Source organism: Pholis gunnellus (genome assembly GCF_910591455.1).
Source record: "Pholis gunnellus genome assembly, chromosome: 16".
Lineage (NCBI taxonomy): Eukaryota > Metazoa > Chordata > Actinopteri > Perciformes > Pholidae > Pholis > Pholis gunnellus.
Genome location: NC_136543.1, coordinates 10,517,143 through 10,539,403, shown reverse-complemented (window position 1 = coordinate 10,539,403; position 22,261 = coordinate 10,517,143). Strand labels below are relative to the sequence as shown.

General features: G+C 43.0%; 1 protein-coding gene across 1 annotated transcript in view; it reads right to left on the bottom strand.

The window, feature by feature from the left end:
- The window catches only part of ripor2 (RHO family interacting cell polarization regulator 2), a gene marked incomplete at its 5' end in the record, with an annotated part of 52,449 nt that extends 30,402 nt beyond the window's left edge, over positions 1 to 22,047 (bottom strand). The window contains one exon of the mRNA XM_079175647.1: positions 21,969 to 22,047. Within this exon, the coding sequence (XP_079031773.1) occupies positions 21,969 to 22,047 (79 nt within the window). The remainder of the gene's footprint in view (positions 1 to 21,968) is intronic.
- Positions 22,048 to 22,261: the final 214 nt, after the last annotated feature.

The following is a 22,261-nucleotide window of genomic DNA, read 5'->3' as shown; positions in this document are numbered from 1 at the left end:
TATGCGCGCGCACACACCTACACACCTACACACCTACACACACACACACACAAAGAGCGTTGAACCTGAAAATAGAGACCCTGTTATGGCTGCAGTCACCTGTACGATGATAAATAACATTTTTACACTCTGACTAAAGACTAAGAGTCACCAGCTTTCAAGCAATCGCATCTCAGACAAAAAACACACAGAAGAAACAAAAGGCAGTACAGAAACGTCAACACCTCCTGTGCGATGCAGGTATGCAGCAGCGATACCTCAGGTACAAAAAGAAGCAATAGCTTGGTCAATAGTCATCCCTACAGATGTGAACAATGCCTCTTTGTAACGTTTTAGAATGGCCACAATGACAGAAAATTCCCGAAGAAGCGCAAACATTTGACAAAAACCCATGAACTGACAAGTGGCAAAGACAAAGTAACTGATGACCCATTTCACATGTAAGCTTGTTCGACCCAAAACAAATGTATAACTAGAAGGTCACTCAGAGCACAGACCTCTGCCAAGGCCGTTTCCATAAGTGAAAAATAATGAGTGTATCCGCTCTGTAATTCGGATCCTCTCCTAAATGTACGGGTTCTCTTCCACCAAGTTTCATGAACATTGGGACGGTAGTTTTTCCATAATCCTGCTGAGAAACAGACAAACAAACTGAAATAAAAACATGAGATCGAATTTCTGTTTATCAAGAAATTGGAGCTATTAACTAATGAAGATCGCGATACCACTTTACCGTCTGTATGGTTAGCTTAAAGACTGGAAAAGACTTGCTAATCTTTTTTATTTATTTTTAAATCTCATTTGTTTTAACCCCGTTTCCAGTACTGCTACTAAGCTACTGCTAGCCGTGGCTTCATATTCATCGACAGTGGTATTTTTCTTCTCATCCAACTTCTAGCCAGAATGGAAATAAGCATTTTTCACCAAATTACACTTTTATTTTTGTTCATTTTTTAATCACCCTGTGTATAAGGACCTTATCTAGTCCAAACTAATCAAGCAGCCTGAAACCCTGACCCAAATAATCCAAATCTTCTGATCTCAGACATCCTCTCACGGCGAGTGATTTAACAAAAAAACAACCAAAGCTTTATCAGGTCAACATGAGAAATAACATCAACTAGAATCAGCTGATGCTCGATTCAGTCATCTGATGTGGTTTATTACCAGACAGATTGGGAACTGGATCTGTTGCAGAGGGGGATGTGACTGTTGTGTGACTGCTTAAGTGTGTAAATTGAACTCTGTGTGTGTGTGTGTGTGCGCGCGCGCGCGCGTGCGCGCGCGCGTGCGTGCGTGCGTGCGTGCGCGCGTGCGTGCGTGCGTGCGTGCGCGCGTGCGTGCGTGCGTGCGTGCGTGCGTGCGTGCGTGCGTGTGTGTGTGTGTAAAAAAGGAGGCCAGTGCCAGCTCCATCACATGAAAGTCGAGACAGGTCAGAAATGTTGCCAACAAGCTGAAGAAATACACACACGCAAACATTAAATCTGACATCTAATTTTCAGATTTGGGTTTTAAAGGCCAGTGTTTGGACTTATGTGTCACTTCAATCTGTACACGTGATTAGTGTCTTTATATCTTTATTTTAAGCCATCATGTTTAACAAGAACCAAAGCTCTGTGACATTTCCCCAGCGTTCAAAAGGCACCTTCTGCTCTTGAACCCCAGTGTGCGTGTATATTAAGTCACAATTTCATTCTAATTATAGGTCATCGGTGTCCTTGTGGAGCAGTGCACGCAGGAGAAATTAAGGCCAGGATATGAGGTGTCATTTAAATGTATAGATGACCAGATTAACTGAGTCGTGTCTGGACTGAAGCTACATTCAGGCAGCTGATGCTGACATTTCAGCAGCGGAGAGCGGCGTGTAATCACTTGTGAGAACTGTAAACCAAGCCAGTAAATGTACAATCCAGATTAATGGACTCAGAGATTATTTAATGCTTTATCAGACAGTATGGTAGAAAGCAGCAGCGGCAGCAGCAGCTGAGAGACAGGAGCTTAAGACACAAGCACATGCTGTCGACACACAAAGTCATTAAGTGCTGCAGCCAAATGTAGATGTCCCATGACAACATTATCACCAGCAACTCTGACAACGCTGCATATCCACATCCAGCATGTCACCAGCCTGATCCGCTCAGAGTCAATGCTGCTTTGCAGGGAGTATTAATGCATAATTAAGCAATAAGCCATATCAAACACAGCCTGTCAATCAAATGCACGGACGTCCAGGTATCAGTTTATATTTGAGATTTGTGATGGAAAGTTTATCAAGCTGTCTTGTCTGCTCCACTACACATCACAGTCCGTTTACAGGTCTCTACAGGAGCACTGCTGCATATATTAAAAGCCATTTAAAGTACGTTGTGGCTCCAGAGGCATCAGTGAAGTCTGACAAATGTCCTCAAGTGATGTCACTTGAGTCAGTGTTGGTGTGAAAGATAGAAAATGAAATCAATCTGGGAGTGCGGCCTGAAAGAAGTGAGCTTATCAGACCTCTACAGCCCGCTCCTCGTGCTTGAGAATCAATTAGCTGAGCAGAACACATCAGAATCTCATCTGCGGTTGTGTTGCATTCTGGGTAATGGAGGCATAAGGTTTTGACTAGAAAGGAGAATACATGGAATGACAAAAAGACCCCGCCTCTGGTTCTGCTTCACTGAATATAATCCTTTTTTTATTTGATTTTTTTTATAAACAGTCCATCGTGAGTCCGACAATGACAACCTAACGTTTTCTAGCTTCTTGGGAAGAGTTATGACACATTGTCTGAGCAGGAAAATGTAACCAAGAAATTAGAAAATTAGGTCTAATAAATGTCTGCAGCATCCCTGTGAATTTGGGCCGGCATGAGAACCAGTTTCCCACCTGCTCTTCTTCTATGATTTGTCCATTATGTGTGAGTCTGATTGAAAGTGACCACCTAGGCTGCAGCGCTGGAATGCAGCGGCCATAACAGGATTCCGCCGGTTATTTCAGCTCCATTTGTTATTTTTAGCAGGAAAAGAAAGACAACATTCTTTTCACTGATAGCTGCTACTGTGATAATACAAGCTCACAGTGCTTTACAGCTTTGTGTGAATTAGCCGACCATGGGAAAACTTCCAGCTATTGTCACAGTTCAAAAATGTGAAGGTGGCAGGACTGGGAGGTGAGCTCCTGGGCTTCAGGAAACAGCTGTACTTTCATAGATGACACGAAGTGTGTGGAAAAACTGCACTACTGGCCATCTTTAAATTCAGGAAACAGCTAATTATGCTACAACTGTACAATTAGTCTACACCATCCATGATCCGCATCATGTCTTCGGTTTATAATGCTTTCTTGGTTTTATATTTGACAGTACAGCCTTAAATGCACACTCTCCCTCACCAGCAAAACAATTAAACATCGTAGGTGTGATTTACAAACAGACGCCACGGTGGATTTCTGTCCCACTCATTCCTCCTGCAGCCTTGACGAAGTCATTACCATAATGTTAACAAACAATTTACCGAGCGGCTGGGCAAAAAGAAAAAACACACGGCTGAAGCAAGAAAGGAAAGATGACAGAAAAAGACACTTCCACATGTTCCTGGGGAATAATTGTCCCTCTTCTCCCTAAACTGTGGTATTTCAACTGACTGTGGAGATTATCACGCTGTCTCGGGTAAAGACGCAGCAGGGAGCCGGGCACCGATGTGCATTTTGCAGCCGGGCACTGATGTGCATTTTGCTCTGCTGTCACGGCCGCTTGAGGAGCATTAGACTGGAGATTAATAACATTTGACATCGAAGTTGCAGACAGTAAAGAGCACAGGAACTACTTAAAAGTTCAACTAGTTCGAGGTAATCATTTAGATTGTGGAAGTAGGCGTAGTTCTAGAGAGTCGTGACGTGATAAGGGAAAATGAAACGGCAAAAACAAATAACACAAAGAGTGACAGTAGAGATAGAGTGACAGAAACAAGGATGATTCAGACACCGACGGAGAGATCAAGCATTGTTATCACATCAGTGGACAATGCTGCAGATAAGCAGTAATACAGGCATGTCATCCGCTACACCGTGTAAAAAGCCGATCATCATGTGAACTCATTCACCTGCCTACTCACTAAGTCCTGCCTCTACACACAGCTGTTCACATACACATCTGGTCCCACCGGGTGGTTCTCCTGTAAGTATTGACGCCTTTCTTTTTTTCGTTTCGTTTTTCATGGCGTGTCAGCTTTTATCTGCAGTGTAAGGCCGAGACCGAGCTGGGAAGATGAGAGGGAGAGAGGGGAGGACATGCAGAAAAGGTCAAGAGACACTCAAAAACACACTGTGTTCTCAGTGTACTAGCTTAGTAAGCACAAGTGCTTATCAGGGACGTGCAGCTGAATCACTTGAAGCGTGATTCATCATTTCAGATCATATTCATCACACAAAAAGACAAACCGCTCAGCTATAATATCATGAGAGCTCAGGTGAATCATGCATAATCCAAGTCTTTGGTAGTCAAACAACAGACTCTTACATCTACAGGAGTGTTCTTTTCAGTGCAAGCACCAGTAACTGTAAAAGTCTAGAAGAAAACCAAGAGTCTTGGGCTTGACACGCTTTCTGTTTAACGACCCTACAAAGTTTAAATGCCGCTTTTATGAGCACAACTGAACTTTTCCTTTACAACACAGCTAAAAGAAGACATTACAAAATTGAATCTTTCAGTCTGATGTGACATTTAGTGATCACAAGCCGTCCTGCGCCAACACATCTGGGGCTGCAACGAATGATTATTTTCATTATTGATTAGAAAGTTGATTATTTTGCTCATCGCAAAAGATTCAGAAAGGGTCAGACAGGAAAATCGTATCGCATTAGAGAAGCTGCCGCTTACAAATGTTTTGCAATAACAGGGGAGTCGATGGATTTAGTATTGATCATCCATAACATTGGAAGACCTGTGAGATAGTAATAATAAAAAAAAACAAGGGTCCATATCAAAGCAGCACAGTCTTGACACCCTGACTTTTAGTATGGCTCTGATCTCCTGGTACCAGACAATTTGAGATTTCCCTAAAACCAAAAGTCTGGGGATTTCTAAGTGCAAAGTTGTTGCTGGAACGCCTGCAAGGAACGGTCGCTAACAAATTCAGACAGGCCATTCATAACCGTTTATGCATGGAGACGCACGGGTGTGCCACGTGGGGATAACAGGATGCTATTGGTCAACGTTGTCTAGGATGCGGCTTCAGTGGAGAATGCCGGGCTACAGCAGGGACATTTTTGGGTTCTGATGGTACCCAAATCATACTCCTCACCCCGGGTAGCTGCGACCTTTTAGGACATTGTTGCAGGAGGAGACGTACATCTTGGCAACGACTCGCCTCACGGCGAAGGAGCACTCTCACCCCCCCCCCTTCCCTTCCTTCCTCCTCCTCAAGTCATTACACAGCTGTGTGTCACGACCACTCCGGGGCGGCAGGGTAACGGCAACACCCACTTCCCAGTGCCTCGGAAAACTCAACTTTGTGACAGAAGAAACCAATCACAAAAGGTGCAGAAAGTCTCCTCAAAAAGTTGCAACAGTGTCTGTGCCTATCACAGCACTGAAACTCAGCATTCTGTATTCTGGGTTAAGATAAAGTGTCAAAGACAAAATCTGCACAAACAGCGAGAGACAACAGAGATAACCAAACAAGCAGAAGCAGAGGAGACAGGAGGCTGGGAAGAAAAGTGTAGCATTGATTGTTGCTGAGAGATCCATCACTATGTTGACAGCACATGTACAACTTAGAACTATGAAGAAAACTGTCAGGGCTGCTGGCACTGGATGTGTTGCACAACAAAATTGTATCTGCATGTTGTTCTCATGCTGGCAAACAAAGAAACTGACATAAAACCACCATGACACACAAACGTGAACCAATAGCGTGTCTTCCAGCTGCTGGACGATGCAGAGGGAGCGCACCAAATACCAAAACAGACAGATTATCAGCTTAAGACCCTAAAACGCTTATTGCAATCATAACACCGCCACAGCTCCCAGCTGCTCCAACCAGAGGTGTGTGTGTGTGTGTGCTTGCCAGTGTGTCAAATATCATGTGTCGCACATGACGTCAATTCTAGATGTGCCATGTGGTGCATACGAGTGTTCCCTCATAGCATGGTAACACAGTTGGCGAGGGAATTAATGGGGAACACCTCCACCACACACACACACACACACACACACACACACACCAAGAATGCTGTGCTGATCTGCTCAGAGACAACGGGGGAGGGGGGTGAGGACGGGTTCAAACCATAAATTCTCCGTCTGTATCCAGGAGGAGAGTAAAAGGGAGGGGTGGACAGATGGGAAGGGACTGTAAGAAACTGAAGAGGGTTGAGGAAGGGAGGGAGGGAAAGTGATGGAAATAATAAAGTACTAAAACATGGAAAACCCAAGGGTGGATCAGCAACCATTCACATTGATGGATGCACCCAACACTCTCACAGACACACACAGACACACGCATACACGCAGACAGACAGACAGAGTTGGGTCCATTAGTCCATTAGCAGCACATAATTGTTCTGGTTATCATTTTTCATACAAATACACAAACGTGAGTGTTGCAGGATACACTGACTTTCATACAATGTACATACACCAACTCTCAGTGGGCTTGACGTACCCTTTCCTCATTCACAGCATTCGTCTGAACCACAGCTTGTGGTTGAGCAGCACTGACCTCAGTAACTATTCTATAGGACCATGCTCACTGATACACAGCTGAGAGCACTGGTTGTAGAAGAAGAGAACAGCCTGTGAGGACAGCTGAGCAGACGCAAGATTGACTGTTTTCTTTCATTTTATCTCACACTTTAAAAAGGTAAGATAAGAGTCTAAAGCTGCACGAGCAGCTCCATGAGCCTTTAGGCTACGAAGGCGGAATGCTACGGTCGGAATGGCAACATGCCAAAGCTAACATGTTGAGGTTAAGCAGGTAAAATGTTTACAATCTTTGGTGTTTTTAGTTAAATCTTGCTAACATTAGCTAATTAGTACAAACTACAACTGAGGCTGATGGGAATGTCATTAGTTTTGCAGGTTTTGGCGCTGGGTGAACAGTCAAGGATTCTTTCTCCAGGGATCATGAATGTCTGTACAAACAAAGGGATTCATCATCTTCTTCCTCCGTTCCTGTCTCGCCTCCCACCTCCACTCCTCATTCCACCCAGCTAGTCGTCTCCACTCTCCCAGTCAACCCTCCACTCCCTGCCTCTGCCCCTCCCTCCACATACCACTTGACCGCAGTGTAACAGCCACAACCCACCTACTTGACACCAGAAATTCCCAACTCACATAAAATACCTCCCACCCCCACCGAGGAGGCCGTGATCGTAGAGTAGGACATGTCGGGACAGGCGAGCATGGCCAGACCACCATCTTGAGACCAGATAACCTCTGACTCGGAGCAGACGCGACAGCCTCTTTATCAGACCCCGGTGTCACTAAACCACAATCTAAATGGAGGTTTGTCACAGTTAACTCTGCCTGTGATGAATCACTTTGCCCAAACAGACTTGCTCCAAACAAGAGAGGAGGGAAGTGTTGAGAAGTAACTCCGTTTCTAAAATAATACCGGTTTGTACGCACTGTGACAGACACATCAAAACAACCGTCTTCTATATTTGTGAACAGAATGACCCAATTTCCCCAAAGGCAACATTAAAGTTTCAGAGAACTTGAACAAAATCAACTTCTTGCCAGTTATACCAAAGCAGCTTCTCAGGCGCAGACTAGGGGTCGAGTTAAATTTGGATCTCTGGATCATGGAAACTCAGCAGGAGACTTGACTTCATTATTTAAGTTGTTTTTCTGTCATTTAACTCTCACAGTGCATCCCAGTGAAACATTTAACAAACATTCAGCAGCCTACACGCCTTATGAAATAACTATCAGCTGTGAAAACTTAAGGGAGGCACTCCTCCTGTAAGAATGTAAGGCCTACGTTTCCCCCCAAAACCACACATATAATCACAGATGGAAAGACATATGCATGTGCATGCAACACATGCTGCACACAGCCAGCCACCTACAAAACACACAGAGGTAGGCAATATTCCCAAAAAGTGCAAGTGGGTGTTCTTGCATAAAGGAAAAGGTGAAGTTCTCCGTGTGCGAGACGTCAATAGACTTTAAAGCATGAAGTCTTCATCATGGCTGCCAGCACAATGCACCTCCCAGTCATATTTCTTCTCCTTCTTTTGGTGTACCGTTTACACAGCCTTCATAATCTGCTTCTATATGAATTAGCTGTGTGAGACGGCCAATGAGGTAACATCTGGAGCGATGGCGCTACAGAGGATCACCTGAGTCATTATGATTTATCATCCAGAGATCAGGAATATCTGTACAAACTTTGAAGTCAATCATTCCAATAGTTGTTGAGATATTTCAGTCTGGACCAAATTGGTGGGTTGGTGCTTTTGTTGCCATGAGGTAAAAATTGAGCAACCGCAATTTCTGCATCGACCTGCTGTATGATGTTTTTATTTCAGTTGGTGGATCAGGTGCTCCACAATTGAAATGTTGAACTAAATCGAACTTAGATGACATTCTTCAAAGAATCACATTCAATTCACATCAACATGTGCAGTGTTGTGTTTTAGCACTTTGGGGGGAAACAACCAACAAAACGACCGAGCCTCTGAATTTCTTCCAAACCACACGGTCATAATTCCTTTAATGAGACTTTGGAGAGAAAGCGGAGGAAATGAGTGCATGCGTGTGTGTATGTGTGTGTGTGTGTATGTGTGAGAGTGAGTGCTCGTCCCTGCATGAGTGGAGACACAGAAAGTGAAAGACGGAGAGAGAGAGTGAAAAGAAGGAGGGAGAAGAAAGAGGGCTGAGACTGAGGGAGCAGATGCGGGGAATGAAAAGCCGGCTGGGGTAAAGTAGAGGGAAGGTGAGCGGAGTCTGGGAACAGACGCTGCTCTTGCATCCCTGCAGCCCGTCTCGGCTTGGCACAAGCATGCTACCCCCTCGTCTCCAGCCCCTTTCAAACAGCTTAGCCATGGCCCAAAACGGGCTGGCAGGGAAGCAAAGCACTTCCACTTAACCATATCAAAGTCAGCCTGGCGCTGCTATGAAAGAGCATTTAGCCCTGAAAAAGAAAAAATGCCTTTTTTTTCCTCAGAAACAGCATGAGCAGCCGGGGGAAAAGCCCCGCTGCAGGCTGCATGCTTATTTGGGTGGAAGATTGTCTTGTTGTTTTGTTTTCATTTCCAAGTGTATTGGAACTGGCTGCGAATCGTGGGCATGCTTGAAAAATTGTTGCTTTTGATCAACTTGGAGGACACGCAGCTGGAAAGATAACAGCTCAGTTGGCACACTTTTAAAAAAAGGAGGGGATTTTAAAATATCAAGGATGTTTTTACAGCCCAGAAAGCACAAGAAAAAAAGAGAGTTATTTGCAGACCATCTGGAAGGTAGAAATCTTCTAACAACTGGATATGTCTCCTGACAGAACAGTCAAGGCTGCTCACTTTTTCAAACAGGCAGATTTTCTTCAGCGCTGCTGCTCTGGTTCAGCAGGCAGATCCACTGTAGGTGGTATCAGTGCATGACAAAAGACTGAAACCCTTTGACCTCCATCCTCAACAAACCTGGAAGGGCATTTTTTAAACCACTGACCTAATTCTCTCATGTTTCACATGCGCATCACAAGAGTGTGTGTCACAAGTACACAACCACATGCACAGCTATACATGAACAAGCTTCATAACATTTCACCCAATTTAAACTTGTTTCTCATGTCTCCAAGAAAACAGTTCAGGGCCTGACACGGCTCTTTAAAACACATCATCTGTCAAAAGAAGTGACATAAAGATAACGCGAAAAAACAACACATAGCCTAGAGGGCTGGAAACGCTCCAACCCTCTGTAATCCACAGATTTGTCATTTTGGAGTTTGATTTCTTCAATTAGATGCGATAAACATGGACCATTAAACAATTTCAACTGGGGCTGGGCTAAATATCGATATTATATTTATATCGGGATGTGAGACAAGTTATTGTCTTAGATTTTGGATATCAAAATATGGCATTAGTGTCTTTTCCTGGCTGTATTACAATAAAGTGACTTACTAGCTGTTCTTGCGAAAACAAGATATATTAATACAACAGTCTAATTATTTGCACTATCCAGATATTTATGTCAAAAAAACTCGACGATTATCCTCCAATGAGTTGCATCTATGGTGAACTCGGCTCATGCCTCGCTGTGATCCACTAACCTACTGCCGCGGAGAACAAGCGTTTCCCCCACATCTGCGAGAACGCACTGGATTTCTGAATGAGCATCACACAAGCCCGTGTTGTTGACCGTTTCTAGCCTCACTGAAGTTGCACTGGGCGATGACTCAACTTACCTCTGCAAAACTTCACGAGTGGCTCCTCAGTGGCGTCTTTGGCCGTCTACCTGCGCCTCTCCATCCATGCGTAAACAAATAGAGAAAGTGCGTCGTTTCTTCCAACGCAGACGTTTCGCTGCCGTTCGCGATGAAGATTAATGAAAAAAATCTCCCACAAGCATGAACCAGCCGCCCGGATGAGCGATGGATGGTCGACGTTTGTTTCCCGGTTGGAGTCGGTGCAGCCGCCGTCCCGAGCAAACACTGAACCCCCTTTCACACACTCTGGTTTGTGTTTGCTGCGCTCCGCCTGAATAACGGCGAGCCAATCAGAAGCGGAGGATGTCACAGGGAGGGCGGGGTCAGACTGGAGGGGAGGGAGAGGGGGTCGGGGGGGGGGGGGGGGGGGGGGGGGGGGGGTCAAATTGATGAATTAAATTTGGAGTATGGTCTGTCTCTTTCTCTTTGTCTGTCTGACTGACTGTCTGTCTCTTTAACTCAGAGGAGCTTTATTGGTTTACGTTTTGACATAGCAGTACTGCCAAATATAGATGAGGGTATTATAAGAAACAAGAAAATCAAAAAAAGAAAGAAAAATGAAGATCTTAGACTGACAAGCTTCCAGTCTGCAGTGTGCAGTGTATCATACTTCATTTCACTTTCTTTTGTTGTTGTTTTTACAATTTAGTTTAAAGTTAAATTCATCAGTGGTATAAAGAAATGCTTGTGCCAATCACTGTGATTGGTGTGAAAAGCTAAAACAAAACGTGTGGGCCTTTGAGGACTTTTAAAACAGCTCTCAATTAAAGAGTGTAAACTACTCAAATGCCCATATTTTGAGTCAAAAATATGAAGAACGTGATCTCTCTACTGCTCTGCACACACATACAGCACATTGCAGTCTGTGTTGTATTGCTACAGGCAATAGCTGGTCTCTCTCTCTCTCTCTCTCTCTCTCTCTCTCTCTCTCTCTCTCTATGCACACCAGTCCAGCTTGCAGGATGAATCCACGCCTGAGCACCAGATTTAACCAGCTGTCACCCTTACAAACTGTCTCAAACATTTCTCTTTGCCCTTGTACCCTGGACAGCAGCGGGGCCATTTCGGGGGGGGGGGGGGGGGCTGATACCATTTCAGCCTTGTGGGTTTAAATTTAGACCTTTCATGTTCACTTGGACGTTAAAGCAGACTTTTGCAGAGGCACGGGGAGACCTGCCTCTTTTCAGTGCCTGAAAGAAGTTTTATTTGTCCTCGTGAATGTATTGACAGGTTGTGAAAATGATGGTGTGATTATCTGTGATCACGCAGTTTAACGGGGGCTTTTTCAAAGTTACCTCTCCAATCTGTTCGCCTCAAGTGGGTTTACAGCAATTGCTTTTCCCTGGACAAATGTAATTACATGGAAGAGAACCATGAAAAACACAAACATCTCCATCTTTAGGAGCTACAAACAGCTTGAAACTCACAGGTGCTGCTATTTGAGGGCCGAGGGAAAACACATTTCTGTGGGGCAACTTGGTTTTATGTAGAGTGACTCGTCTTGAGGTGCTCCTGCCAGCATAATTGCCCTCCATAAGTGGATATGCTGTTCCGCTGAGTCCATACAAATCCAATTCAGCTCGCCCTTCCAAAAAGCAAAGGAAGCAGAAAATGGCTTGTCCCTTTTAATCCATCAGTTTGGTATTAGTAAAGGAAGGGATTTCATAATGACTCGTTGCTGTGATTAATCTTAAAGGGAAGGTTCGCTGATTTTTACACCTCTGGTCTGTCTTTTGATGAGAAGACAGAGACTGGACTATTTCATGGACGGCTATAATCATTCCCTTGAGTCTCCTCTGGTCGCCTGGCAACCTCATATAGCTGGCAAGACTTCAGGAAGTCACAAGTCAAACAAGCAATCTGTGAAACCACAATATGTCGTATTTACACTTCAATTTAGTATAGATTCAACAAACAAGATCATTTTTTATCGTGTTAATTAGTGAGCTGTAGAGGTGCTAGTAGGTGGACAGAGGCTAGCTGATTCCCCCTGTTTCCAGTCTTTAAGCTAAGCTAAGCTAACTGGCTGCTGGCTGTAGCCTTACACCAGAAACAGGAGAAAGTGGTATTGATCTTCTCATCCAACTCCCAGTAATGCAAATAAGCGTGTTTCCCAAAACGTCTATAACCTATTCCTTCCTCATAGCCCCTTAAAGCTAAAGAAGTATGCAGCAGTTCCACTTGTTCTGCTGTCAGTGAGCTTTCACCTCACCGCCAAATTAATTCAGTCACACACCTCCACCAAACTGAGCTCATATAGTCCTTTTCTGTCCCAGTTTATCTCTAACTGTGACTCTGATTGGTCCAATGTTAAATGTTCTTTGGGGACATTAAATGTAATGTTAAACATTACTCTGTAACACATGTAAAACCACACTCAGCCTACATCCTACATTCCTGTGAACATTTTACTATGAAATGCTGGGCACATTCAAGGGACTCTGTGTGGTTTCCATAAGCCCCTCAGCTAGCGCTAACACACACACATGCACACACACACACACACACACACACACACACACACACACACACACACCCACACACACCCAGACACACCCCTCTCTCTTCCTCCTCGACTCAGCTGCTGAACAGCTCAGCCTGTAATTATGGCTGTCATCAACAGCCCCTGACTAGCAGCTATATTTACTGAAGAACCAGCGTGCACAAACACACTCCCTGCACGCACACACGCGCACAAAGAGAAGACCATACACACACACACACATATGCACACAGATGCATAACCATATATTTATAGCAGTTGCCAATCAAAATCACAGCAACAGGTAATTTAGCATCGGGCTAATCGGCTCTAATCCTTTCAAGAATTTTCTCAGCAAGCAGAAATTTCCCTTTGGCTCACATACATATAGTGTCAGCAACAAAGAAACACTGAGCATTTTTATTAACTCAAGATTATAACTTTAATTTCAACTTTAATTGTCCAGCTTTCCTTTTGATGTATATGGTCCAAAGGTATTCTTAAAGTCACACAATTAAAATATCTATATTGTAATATTAAACTATAACAACAATTTGAGTTGGATGTTCTGTATTCTTATTGTTACAGAAACCTTTCTCTAAAACACTGGTTAAAATAATTCACATTGCCCTTTAAAACATACTTTTTAAAGCTAGAATACATTTATTTTGCTCTGAAGACTTTAGCGAAATGCTCTCTCCCTATATTAACCACAACTATAGATCATTGGGTACATATATAAACAGTATGTACCCAAGTACGTGTGCCCATTCATAAACCCATTCATACACAGAAGGTATAAATGAAGCCAACCCCCACTGACCTCCGAGCAGAGAAGTTCCTTTCCTTCCGTACCAGTTACATCTGCTGTTGGTCGCCACCATCGATCTCCTGCTCCACATGTAGCGCGGCATTAAAACAGCCCCGCGCGCTCTACCACCAATTCTTCACTGTGTTATTCAGTTAAGCATTTATGCCCTTCACGTATAATATTTATCTTACTGCTGTTCTTTGTCTTTTTCTCTAAACATTTCCTTCGTCTCTGCCTGACGACGTCTAACCACTAAACCAGGATGAGTCAGAGAGGCCACATGACTGGAGGGCAGGAAGGTCAAAGCAAAGGGATGTACACGCATGTCTGACGTTGTGTGTGTGTGTGTGTGTGTGTGTGTGTGTGGCACTAGAATGTCCGAGGAAAATTCTGCCTCCTCTCCGGTTACTAGCCCTGTTTAGGTTGATTCATTGTTGGACTTCGCTAGTTGTAAATGACGAACTTGAATCTAAATTCTGACATTGTGAGCTTTGGTTTCTGTTTACTGCAGAGACATACTGTATAAACACACAGTGCACTGTATGTGTGTGTGCAGCTCTGAATACACAGGTGTGTCTACTGCATTGCTTCTTAAATTATAAATCCAAAGCTTTGATACGTCTGTACAAAGTTGCATATCACACTGTGTGTCTCTTCAGCGGTGAACTAATAACAGGCTGTATGGCACGGCTCCTTTGGTCTGTAATGACAAGTTGCTTGTTGCAGGTAGAGCTTCTGCCCCGAGGAGCTTGGAGACACGTCATAGGCCAACAATATCATACCACCAGTGACCTCACAAAGCAATTGCATGCAATATAGGATGCAATAATAATATCTATTTCATTCTCAACGGTTTTTCTCTCTGACTACTTATATATTTTGAAGCTGAATTAATTATTTTTTTTATAACAGCAATGGATCAAATGTCTGTAGGTAAGAACCCAGAGAGAATAATCCAACAGTCCCACATTAGCTCCACTGATCTTATTAGCATCCTTGAACTCTTTTTCTGTTTTTCAGGCGGTGTGCAGACTTCTCTGATCAGCCCCGTTTTCAGCCGGCAACCGATTGCAGCAATTAAAGCTTTGATAGATACATTGCTACAGCAGACACGACTGACAAAGTTAGTAACTAGCAGTTGAAGAAAGAGCAAGTTATTTGTCTCAGGAGTTGGTGGGGACCAAAACAGAGATAAAAGGAGCGTGACTATTGGACTTCATCATCATGACATTAATTCATCAAGTCGTCAGCAACACAACAATACATTTATACTAACGTTGCGCCTTACACTGCATGTGTCTAACCCTTTTTTATATAAACATCTTACCGTTAGGTGTATGTCAAACAAAGGTTACTCTGGCCCAGAGCACAAGTCTTACACAAGCAACCATCAATTAGGTAATTGTATAATTTACAAAAGATAGCAATACACCTGTGACCTGCTGCCCAATAAGGAGCAAAACGTGATCTCCCCTCTTCCACCAGTGAAGAGCCATGGGTGGTCTGTTACATTTCATGTTTTTAACAGGATTACCTCATTGTGAGAAAGGTTCCAAACCACTAAGTGTAAACCCTGCACGCCCAGTGCTGCCCACAGCACAGATTGTCATAGTAACCACATGGGAACTGCAAAGGAAAGGTTAGCAGTACAGTGAAAATGCCATCTTAGATTTAAGCCACATGTAAACATCTGTGACCAAGAAACCGAGACAAGGTTACACTTATGGCTGAGACAAAGAAAGAAAGATTTCTACTCTTTCATCATCTGGCTTAATGAATGTTGCACCATTAAAATTCACCTTCAGTCCCAAAATGCAAAGAGTGTTTTCCACTCTTTTAGCCTTCCTTTGTATTATTTAGCTCGCCTTTGTCAGTGAAAACTGCAGAAAATAAAGATAATTTGAGTCTCTTAGCAAAAGTAGGTCAGTGGAGCCAACTGTCAGAAGCAGGAAGAGGGTGATGCGGAGCGGTAATATTCCAGCTCCAGTAGGTCCCCTCAGGTCAGAGCTATTACCAACACGGAGCGACCACTGACGCACAAACTGCAGTATACTGTCGTGTTCTTCAGTGTGTTGTATGTGGACAGAGATGACATCTATGGCCAGACAGTGGAAGTGTATGTGTGGGTGGACAGATGACGATTGTGTGTGTGCAGCGGGTCAGTTAATGTGTGTGTGTGTTTTATAGAAGGGTAAGTAGTAGATCAAGTCAGTTTTAGATCATTCTCCAACCTCCAGCAGTGACCCCTTTTGGCTCTAACGCAGCCTCTCCATGTTCTTTATGGCTTCTGCAGATCAGATATGCACTTACGCCAAATCAAATTATCACTCGCAAAATTTGACAAAATGTTTCACAGACAGCAACGAACATTGATTTAATTATTTGCTTGTCAGACTGTGAACCTGGAGGTTCTGCTGCCTGGAGAGTGCATTAAGGTTGCTATGCTCGTGGCATTTGGACATATAGTCCTCCCACGATAAAAGAAGGGTCGTGTTCAGAGATATAAGGGTTTGCACCTGAAAAACTATGCTTGGGCAGAAAAGTATTGTATTGCTGAATCCAAAACAAATCCAAATTGGATCTTAAAGTATTAAGGAGAGTAAAGATCAAACAAAAAACTAAATTAAACTCTCTAAAGTCAAGCAAGTCACGCTATCACTTTACCAAATCATTCTTCATTACTAGGAAATCGCTCTATATTGTAATGACATAATATAACTCTACCTCCCCATACAGTACAGTTAAGCGACATACTGGATGTCAATATGCTCGTCGACATTGTTGCTATAAGGTTGCCACTGCTTTTTTTGGTATTGATTCTAGTCTGGACTGAGCTTCACTTAATGAGGTTAATAAGGTTAAAATGCATAATAACTGTAGTAACAGCTTGTTCATTGCTTTCTTGTATCTCGATATGAATACTAAACTGTCAGATCAGATGGTTCTCAGATAAATCTCCTCCCTCCTCTCGGCTCACTGTGATCCTGAGCCTCGGTGGGCACCATGTGGGCTCAGAGGAGGATACAGTTTCCTGTGGTTTGCCTCACAAGGCAAGTACGGACAAGACACAGGGAGAAATGGATTTGTGAAATCTGACCTGGCTCCTAGTCTTGCAGCCGTCTCCATGGGCTCTGCATATCATGCTAATGTCTTGTGTGAGTGTGTGTGGTGGGGGTGTGTCCTCTGTTTCACCCTTTGGGCAAGAGTAGAACCCCTGCACTGTAGAAGTGAGATTGATTTCATGTCATCAGCATGATAACGTAATGAGATCTCCTCAAAGAGCATATTTGAAGTTGGGATACAGTTTTAATATACTCATGCCTCCTTAAAATGTAATACAGATGTGATTATGTGGCTGTAAAGTACAAACCTCTGGCTTTAATACACAATCAATTTAATCATATCTGTTTTCTTTAGCATGACCATTCATCATAAAATAGTTAGATTTCAGTTCACTGTCGGTTAAGGCTAACTGTTGATGATATTTATCAATTTAGCTAAACTAGCTAATGTTAACGCTCAACTGAAAATTTCAAAAGCAGTTTAAATACCAAGCAGCGTGTGGTACGCGTAGTAGATTAGAAATAGCTCCACAACTATCTCCAAATTTACAAGAAAGAACATTTTTACAAATTACAAACCATCACAACCCAATTCACACTAGGCCTCATCTATGAGTCGTCATAAGAGCTACTTTGTGCATAAATGAAGGTTTCTGACCATTTTTTCGTTTTATGTGCACAATTATCAGAACAATACGAACATTCAGGCTCATGTGGCTGAAAGTGTACTGCAGAAATATGCTAAATAAAAGACGATGGAAGAAATTCTGCTAATTTATTTGGTGACCCAAATAAAATCTCCTGTGACTCACCTGTGGGTCCCGACCCAGTCTTAGTGAATTATTGGGTTAATGTGTGTGGCTCAATTTAAGCCTATAGGTGCCTTTTCTTTGTATTGTCTCTTTTTCATGGATTACCAGAGGAATGCTGCCCTCTCACCTGTTCCAAGAAAAGCTCCTAAAACCTTCTGAGAAAATGAGAAATTTGGTGTTTTTGACATTCCTCCTTTAAAACAGACCTGCATGTTGTGTCATGCCTTTACTGCTTTATTTGTTTCCGCTTTAAATCTCAGGTGTTGTTTAGATGAGAACATTAAAGAGAAGTCTGAGCAAAGGCTTAAAGAGTTCGGGTGAAAACACTCCATCAAAGCTTTAACCCCTCTCAGGTTACATGCACACCCCTCCCCTTAGGATTTATTTGATTATCTAAACTATCATGGTAGTTAGTTCTTCTCAAAATCTGTGGCGGGACATTGGCTGAATGGAAAACTCTCATTAAGTCTGAGTGATTGACATGTCATTGTGCCAGAAACCAGACTTAAAAAAACAAACAAACAATAGCTGTTCAGCCCAGCAATTAGTGGTTTTGCCACGTAATTGGTAGTCAGTGGAGGAGTGGAGACGCATCCTACTGCACAAGAACCAGGAACAATACTAAACATTCCTGCATCAGAGCGGATAAACTCTTCGCTAAGTCACAACTCTATGAAATGACAGGGATTTAGTTCAGTTAAACACACATACAAATGCCAAGTTGCTACATACTACACATTTCAAGTCAAGTCTGACATTTTTTTGACATGAAGAGTTATTTCCAATGTGGTTCTTGAGCGTAAATGTAATTCAGGCTGCTTTGCATGGAGCTTCTCACTTGTGACTGAGGGCAACTTTGTCATGCTTTCTGACCTGACCTAGTTAGTCAAACAAGTTTATTTAGACAGCAAACACCATTCCAACTATCGATCTCTTACTTTATTATCTCTGCCTTTAAAGCCCTATACTGCTGCGGCTTTCCTTTCCTTCGGGACACACTACTCTTGTGTACTTTGCTTGCACTGTTTGGCACTCCGCTGCCAACCACATGAGTAGAGGAGCAGAGCAAAATCAGGCCCTTTGAATAACTCATAAGGAGGAAGAAGGAGTTAAAGAGGCCATTGTGTTTATTTTGGTCTCAATAACACTGCTGTGCACTTTTTCATTTTGTGTAACCGGGTTGTTTTTTTCTTTCTGATAAATGGGTGCTGTGCATGTGTGTGGTAAAGTGTGATAAGAAGGGAAGAAAGCAGAGTTGTGTTTGTGTTAACGTGTATGTAACACCACTTAATGGCTCTGCCTGTAGTTTCTGTAAGACCTGAATGGAGCCGTTCAGATCAGGTGGGAGTTGGTGCAGAGGGGATTTTGCGGGGGCAATCATCAGAGGACCTCAGTCTCGTATTCCTATCCACGTCAGATTCATGCAAACGCTCCTAACTGTAGATAACTGCAAATGACCAGCGCCATTTGCAGTTTAAGATGTTCATATTGATATTGAGGTGTTATACAAAAGCATCACGCCAATTTAAATGAATGAGGATAGTGTTAGGCTATGTGAATACATTTTAAAATTGAGCATATAATTCTAATTGCAGAGTCAAACAGGATAATCTAAATATAATTATGAAGTGTAATTCATAAAGGGTTTTCAAACTCAATATTGCTTCTAGGTAATGAAATATACAATCCACTAGTGAGAAAATTAAGCTTGGATAACAGCAGACTCACTGCACATGAATCCTACCACAGGTCTGGACACTCGTAAATTGTTTTTGTACCCAAAAGAAAATTCGAAGTACAAGAAAATTGGTGAATGTAGCAAGTTCTCCTAAATCCCTTGTACAGGCCACTTAAGACTGAATCTGTTCGTACGAGTGGCTCTAGCATGAGGCCCAATGTTCCCACTGACCAAAGTTAACTGTCTTTCTGTTAACTCATAAGACCTGAACTGGACTCACTGTGTATGTGTGTGTGTGTGTGTGTGTGTGTGTTTGAGGAGGAGAGGCAGGAAAAGGGAGGGAGGAAGTGCGCTTGTGACTGTATCAGCTCTGTTCTCTTACACTCTGCTGCCGGGCCAAAAGTAGTGCTCCATAATTCAGTTTGCAGCGCAGCAGCAAAAGAACAACAAGCTAGAGTATAGCAACTTCTAGCAAGAGTAACCATAACATATACAACCCATTGTCTCTGGGAGGGCAGAGAAGACAGCAAAGATATCTTATACACTCCCTCTTTACTACAGTAACTCTGAGGTCTGTTACTCGCTTCATGGCCTCTTGTCTTCTATTTTATTTCATGCATTTTACAGCAATTTCTATGTTGCCCACTTCTTCAAAAACTGTATCACATGACATAAGGTCAGTGGTCCTCAAACCTTTCAGCCACCTGTGTGGTTCTATAGCACACAACATTTTGCAATAAATAGCAAATTACTTTGGTGGTCTTGACGTTTTTTACAGATATTCATGTTCCAATCAGGATTAATTGTAACGCTTTAATGATCCCTTAACTTTCCTTCTAGTGCCATCGTCGGGTCAACATTTCAATGTGTCCAATACTTTGGAGGTATAACTAAAAACCTGCACAACTAATGGCATTCCTTTCAGCCCCAGTTGCATTTTATACCACGCTAACACACTAAATAAAATAAGACTGTGAACATGGTTAACATTGTACCAACGTGTTAGCATTGTCATCGTGAGCATATTAGCAAGCAGAGCTGTGTCTAAGTTGCATGCTGTAGATCCGTAACGGCTACACACACACAATTAGAGAAAAGCCAAAAATAATCGTACATTTATGAATTTCCTGCCTGTATTTACCAGTTCAGACCCCAAAGGTTGGGAACAACATCACACAAGACTGTTGCTCAATCACACATCCCACTCTTCAAGCGGAGTTCATTCAACACTGAATTCTATTTTTGTTGGTAAAAAACCTCAAAGATTTGCAAACCCACTGCTAATGACAAAACTAATGATTTACAAGAGAAATAGGCCAGTGGTAACACATTTACATTCAGCACAAATGAGAATGAAACTTGAATATTCAACACAGAATGCACAGCATGATTTCCATCACTAACCCAAAGAGCTAATTATAACAGAAAATATAAATGATCCATATTCTGCAACCTTCAGCTGGGTCTTTGAATAAACACAGCGATGCCTGCCGGCCAGCCTCTGCATGGATCTGTGCGCTGTGATTGGATGGTTGGTTGCAGAGAGTCAGCTGGATAAGTACCTCCTGGCTGTGTTGTTCAAAGGGAACGTCACATTACCGTCGGTGTATCTCAGTCAGAAGTGGGTCAGTGGAGGCATTAACATACTTTACACACCAAATGATGCAATAAATGGGAATATCCTCCTGCTCACTGCCCACTCGTCATCAGTGAAGCTGCAGCAGAGCATGTGGAGCTTGTATAGAGCTTAAATATGTCTTCAAATCTATAAATATACTAGTGTTAATGAGTCCAATGCAAGCAGTTGGTGTGCAATCAAACACCTCAGTTCAGTTGCGCTGAGCATATTCGTGTGTTGAGATGCCTAATTGGTGAGGGACTCTTAAACACAAAAAAGCCTTTTACTTCATGATACACAGAGTGACATTATAAGTGCTGAGTGCTGATAAATGAAGCATCATTATCCATAACGCTTTAGCCACAATCCTGGTCAGAGGTTATTTATATAATTGTTTCAAAAACATTGAACCGTCGTCAATTATTATTCAATCTGACAGCAATTTACGCTTTTCCATCTACCTCTGAATGCTCATCATCCAGGTCCTGCAGTAACTCTACTGCTCATCACTCTCCCAGGATAAAACTGAATGTAGGTTATGATTACAGCTGGTTCTGACATAAAAAAAAAAAAAACACTGTGGTGCATAATGCTTGCTTAAAAACATCTGCCTGTTATACAAGAACACCCACACTGCCCGAGGGCATGGCTGCTCTCGGCTTTCTAAAAAGGGTAAAAGTTGAAGAATCAATAAACAAACTCTGCACAGAGCTCCTTCAAAAACGGACAGCATGAAGCTCTCAAGGATTCGTTACATTGGTTGAATTGACTGTTACAATTATGTAACTACTGGTTGGCATATTGAAGCTATTCTTCTATTTAATAAATACATCTTTGGTGGTAACCTTTCAGCATCAGTGCATGTCGGAGCCTACTCAACCATGCCGAAAACTACCCCACCTACACAGCTGAAGAGATCCCTCTGGGCCACACCTCAACCATCACTTTTGCCCCCTTCTTAACCCTGATAACAACCACAAGACACAAACCAACCAGTCTGACCTCACTGCGATCCTCGAGATGCCGTTTCAGCCCTGCAGCCCACCTGTAAACCCACGCCTGCTTTCAGACTTTACGACTGACCCTTGGCAAGCCTTACCGTCCTGGAAGAAGACATCCTCCGCTTCATCGCGCATCACCTCATCCAGGTCATCCTCCGCAATGTCGGCCATAGCCATCACTATTCCTCTTCCTCTTCTTGTCGTCTCCCTTGGCTGACTAATCGGAGCTTCAGAAGGAGTGACTGGGCTGAAAAATTGAATCAACGCCGGCTTGGCCCCTTCGCTTCAGGCGACAGTCCGATCACCAGCAGGCTCCTCGCTCAAGCAGCAGAGGACTGGGACTGAGCGGAGATTCAGCTCTCTGCATAAGGATGTGTGTGTGTGTGTGAGT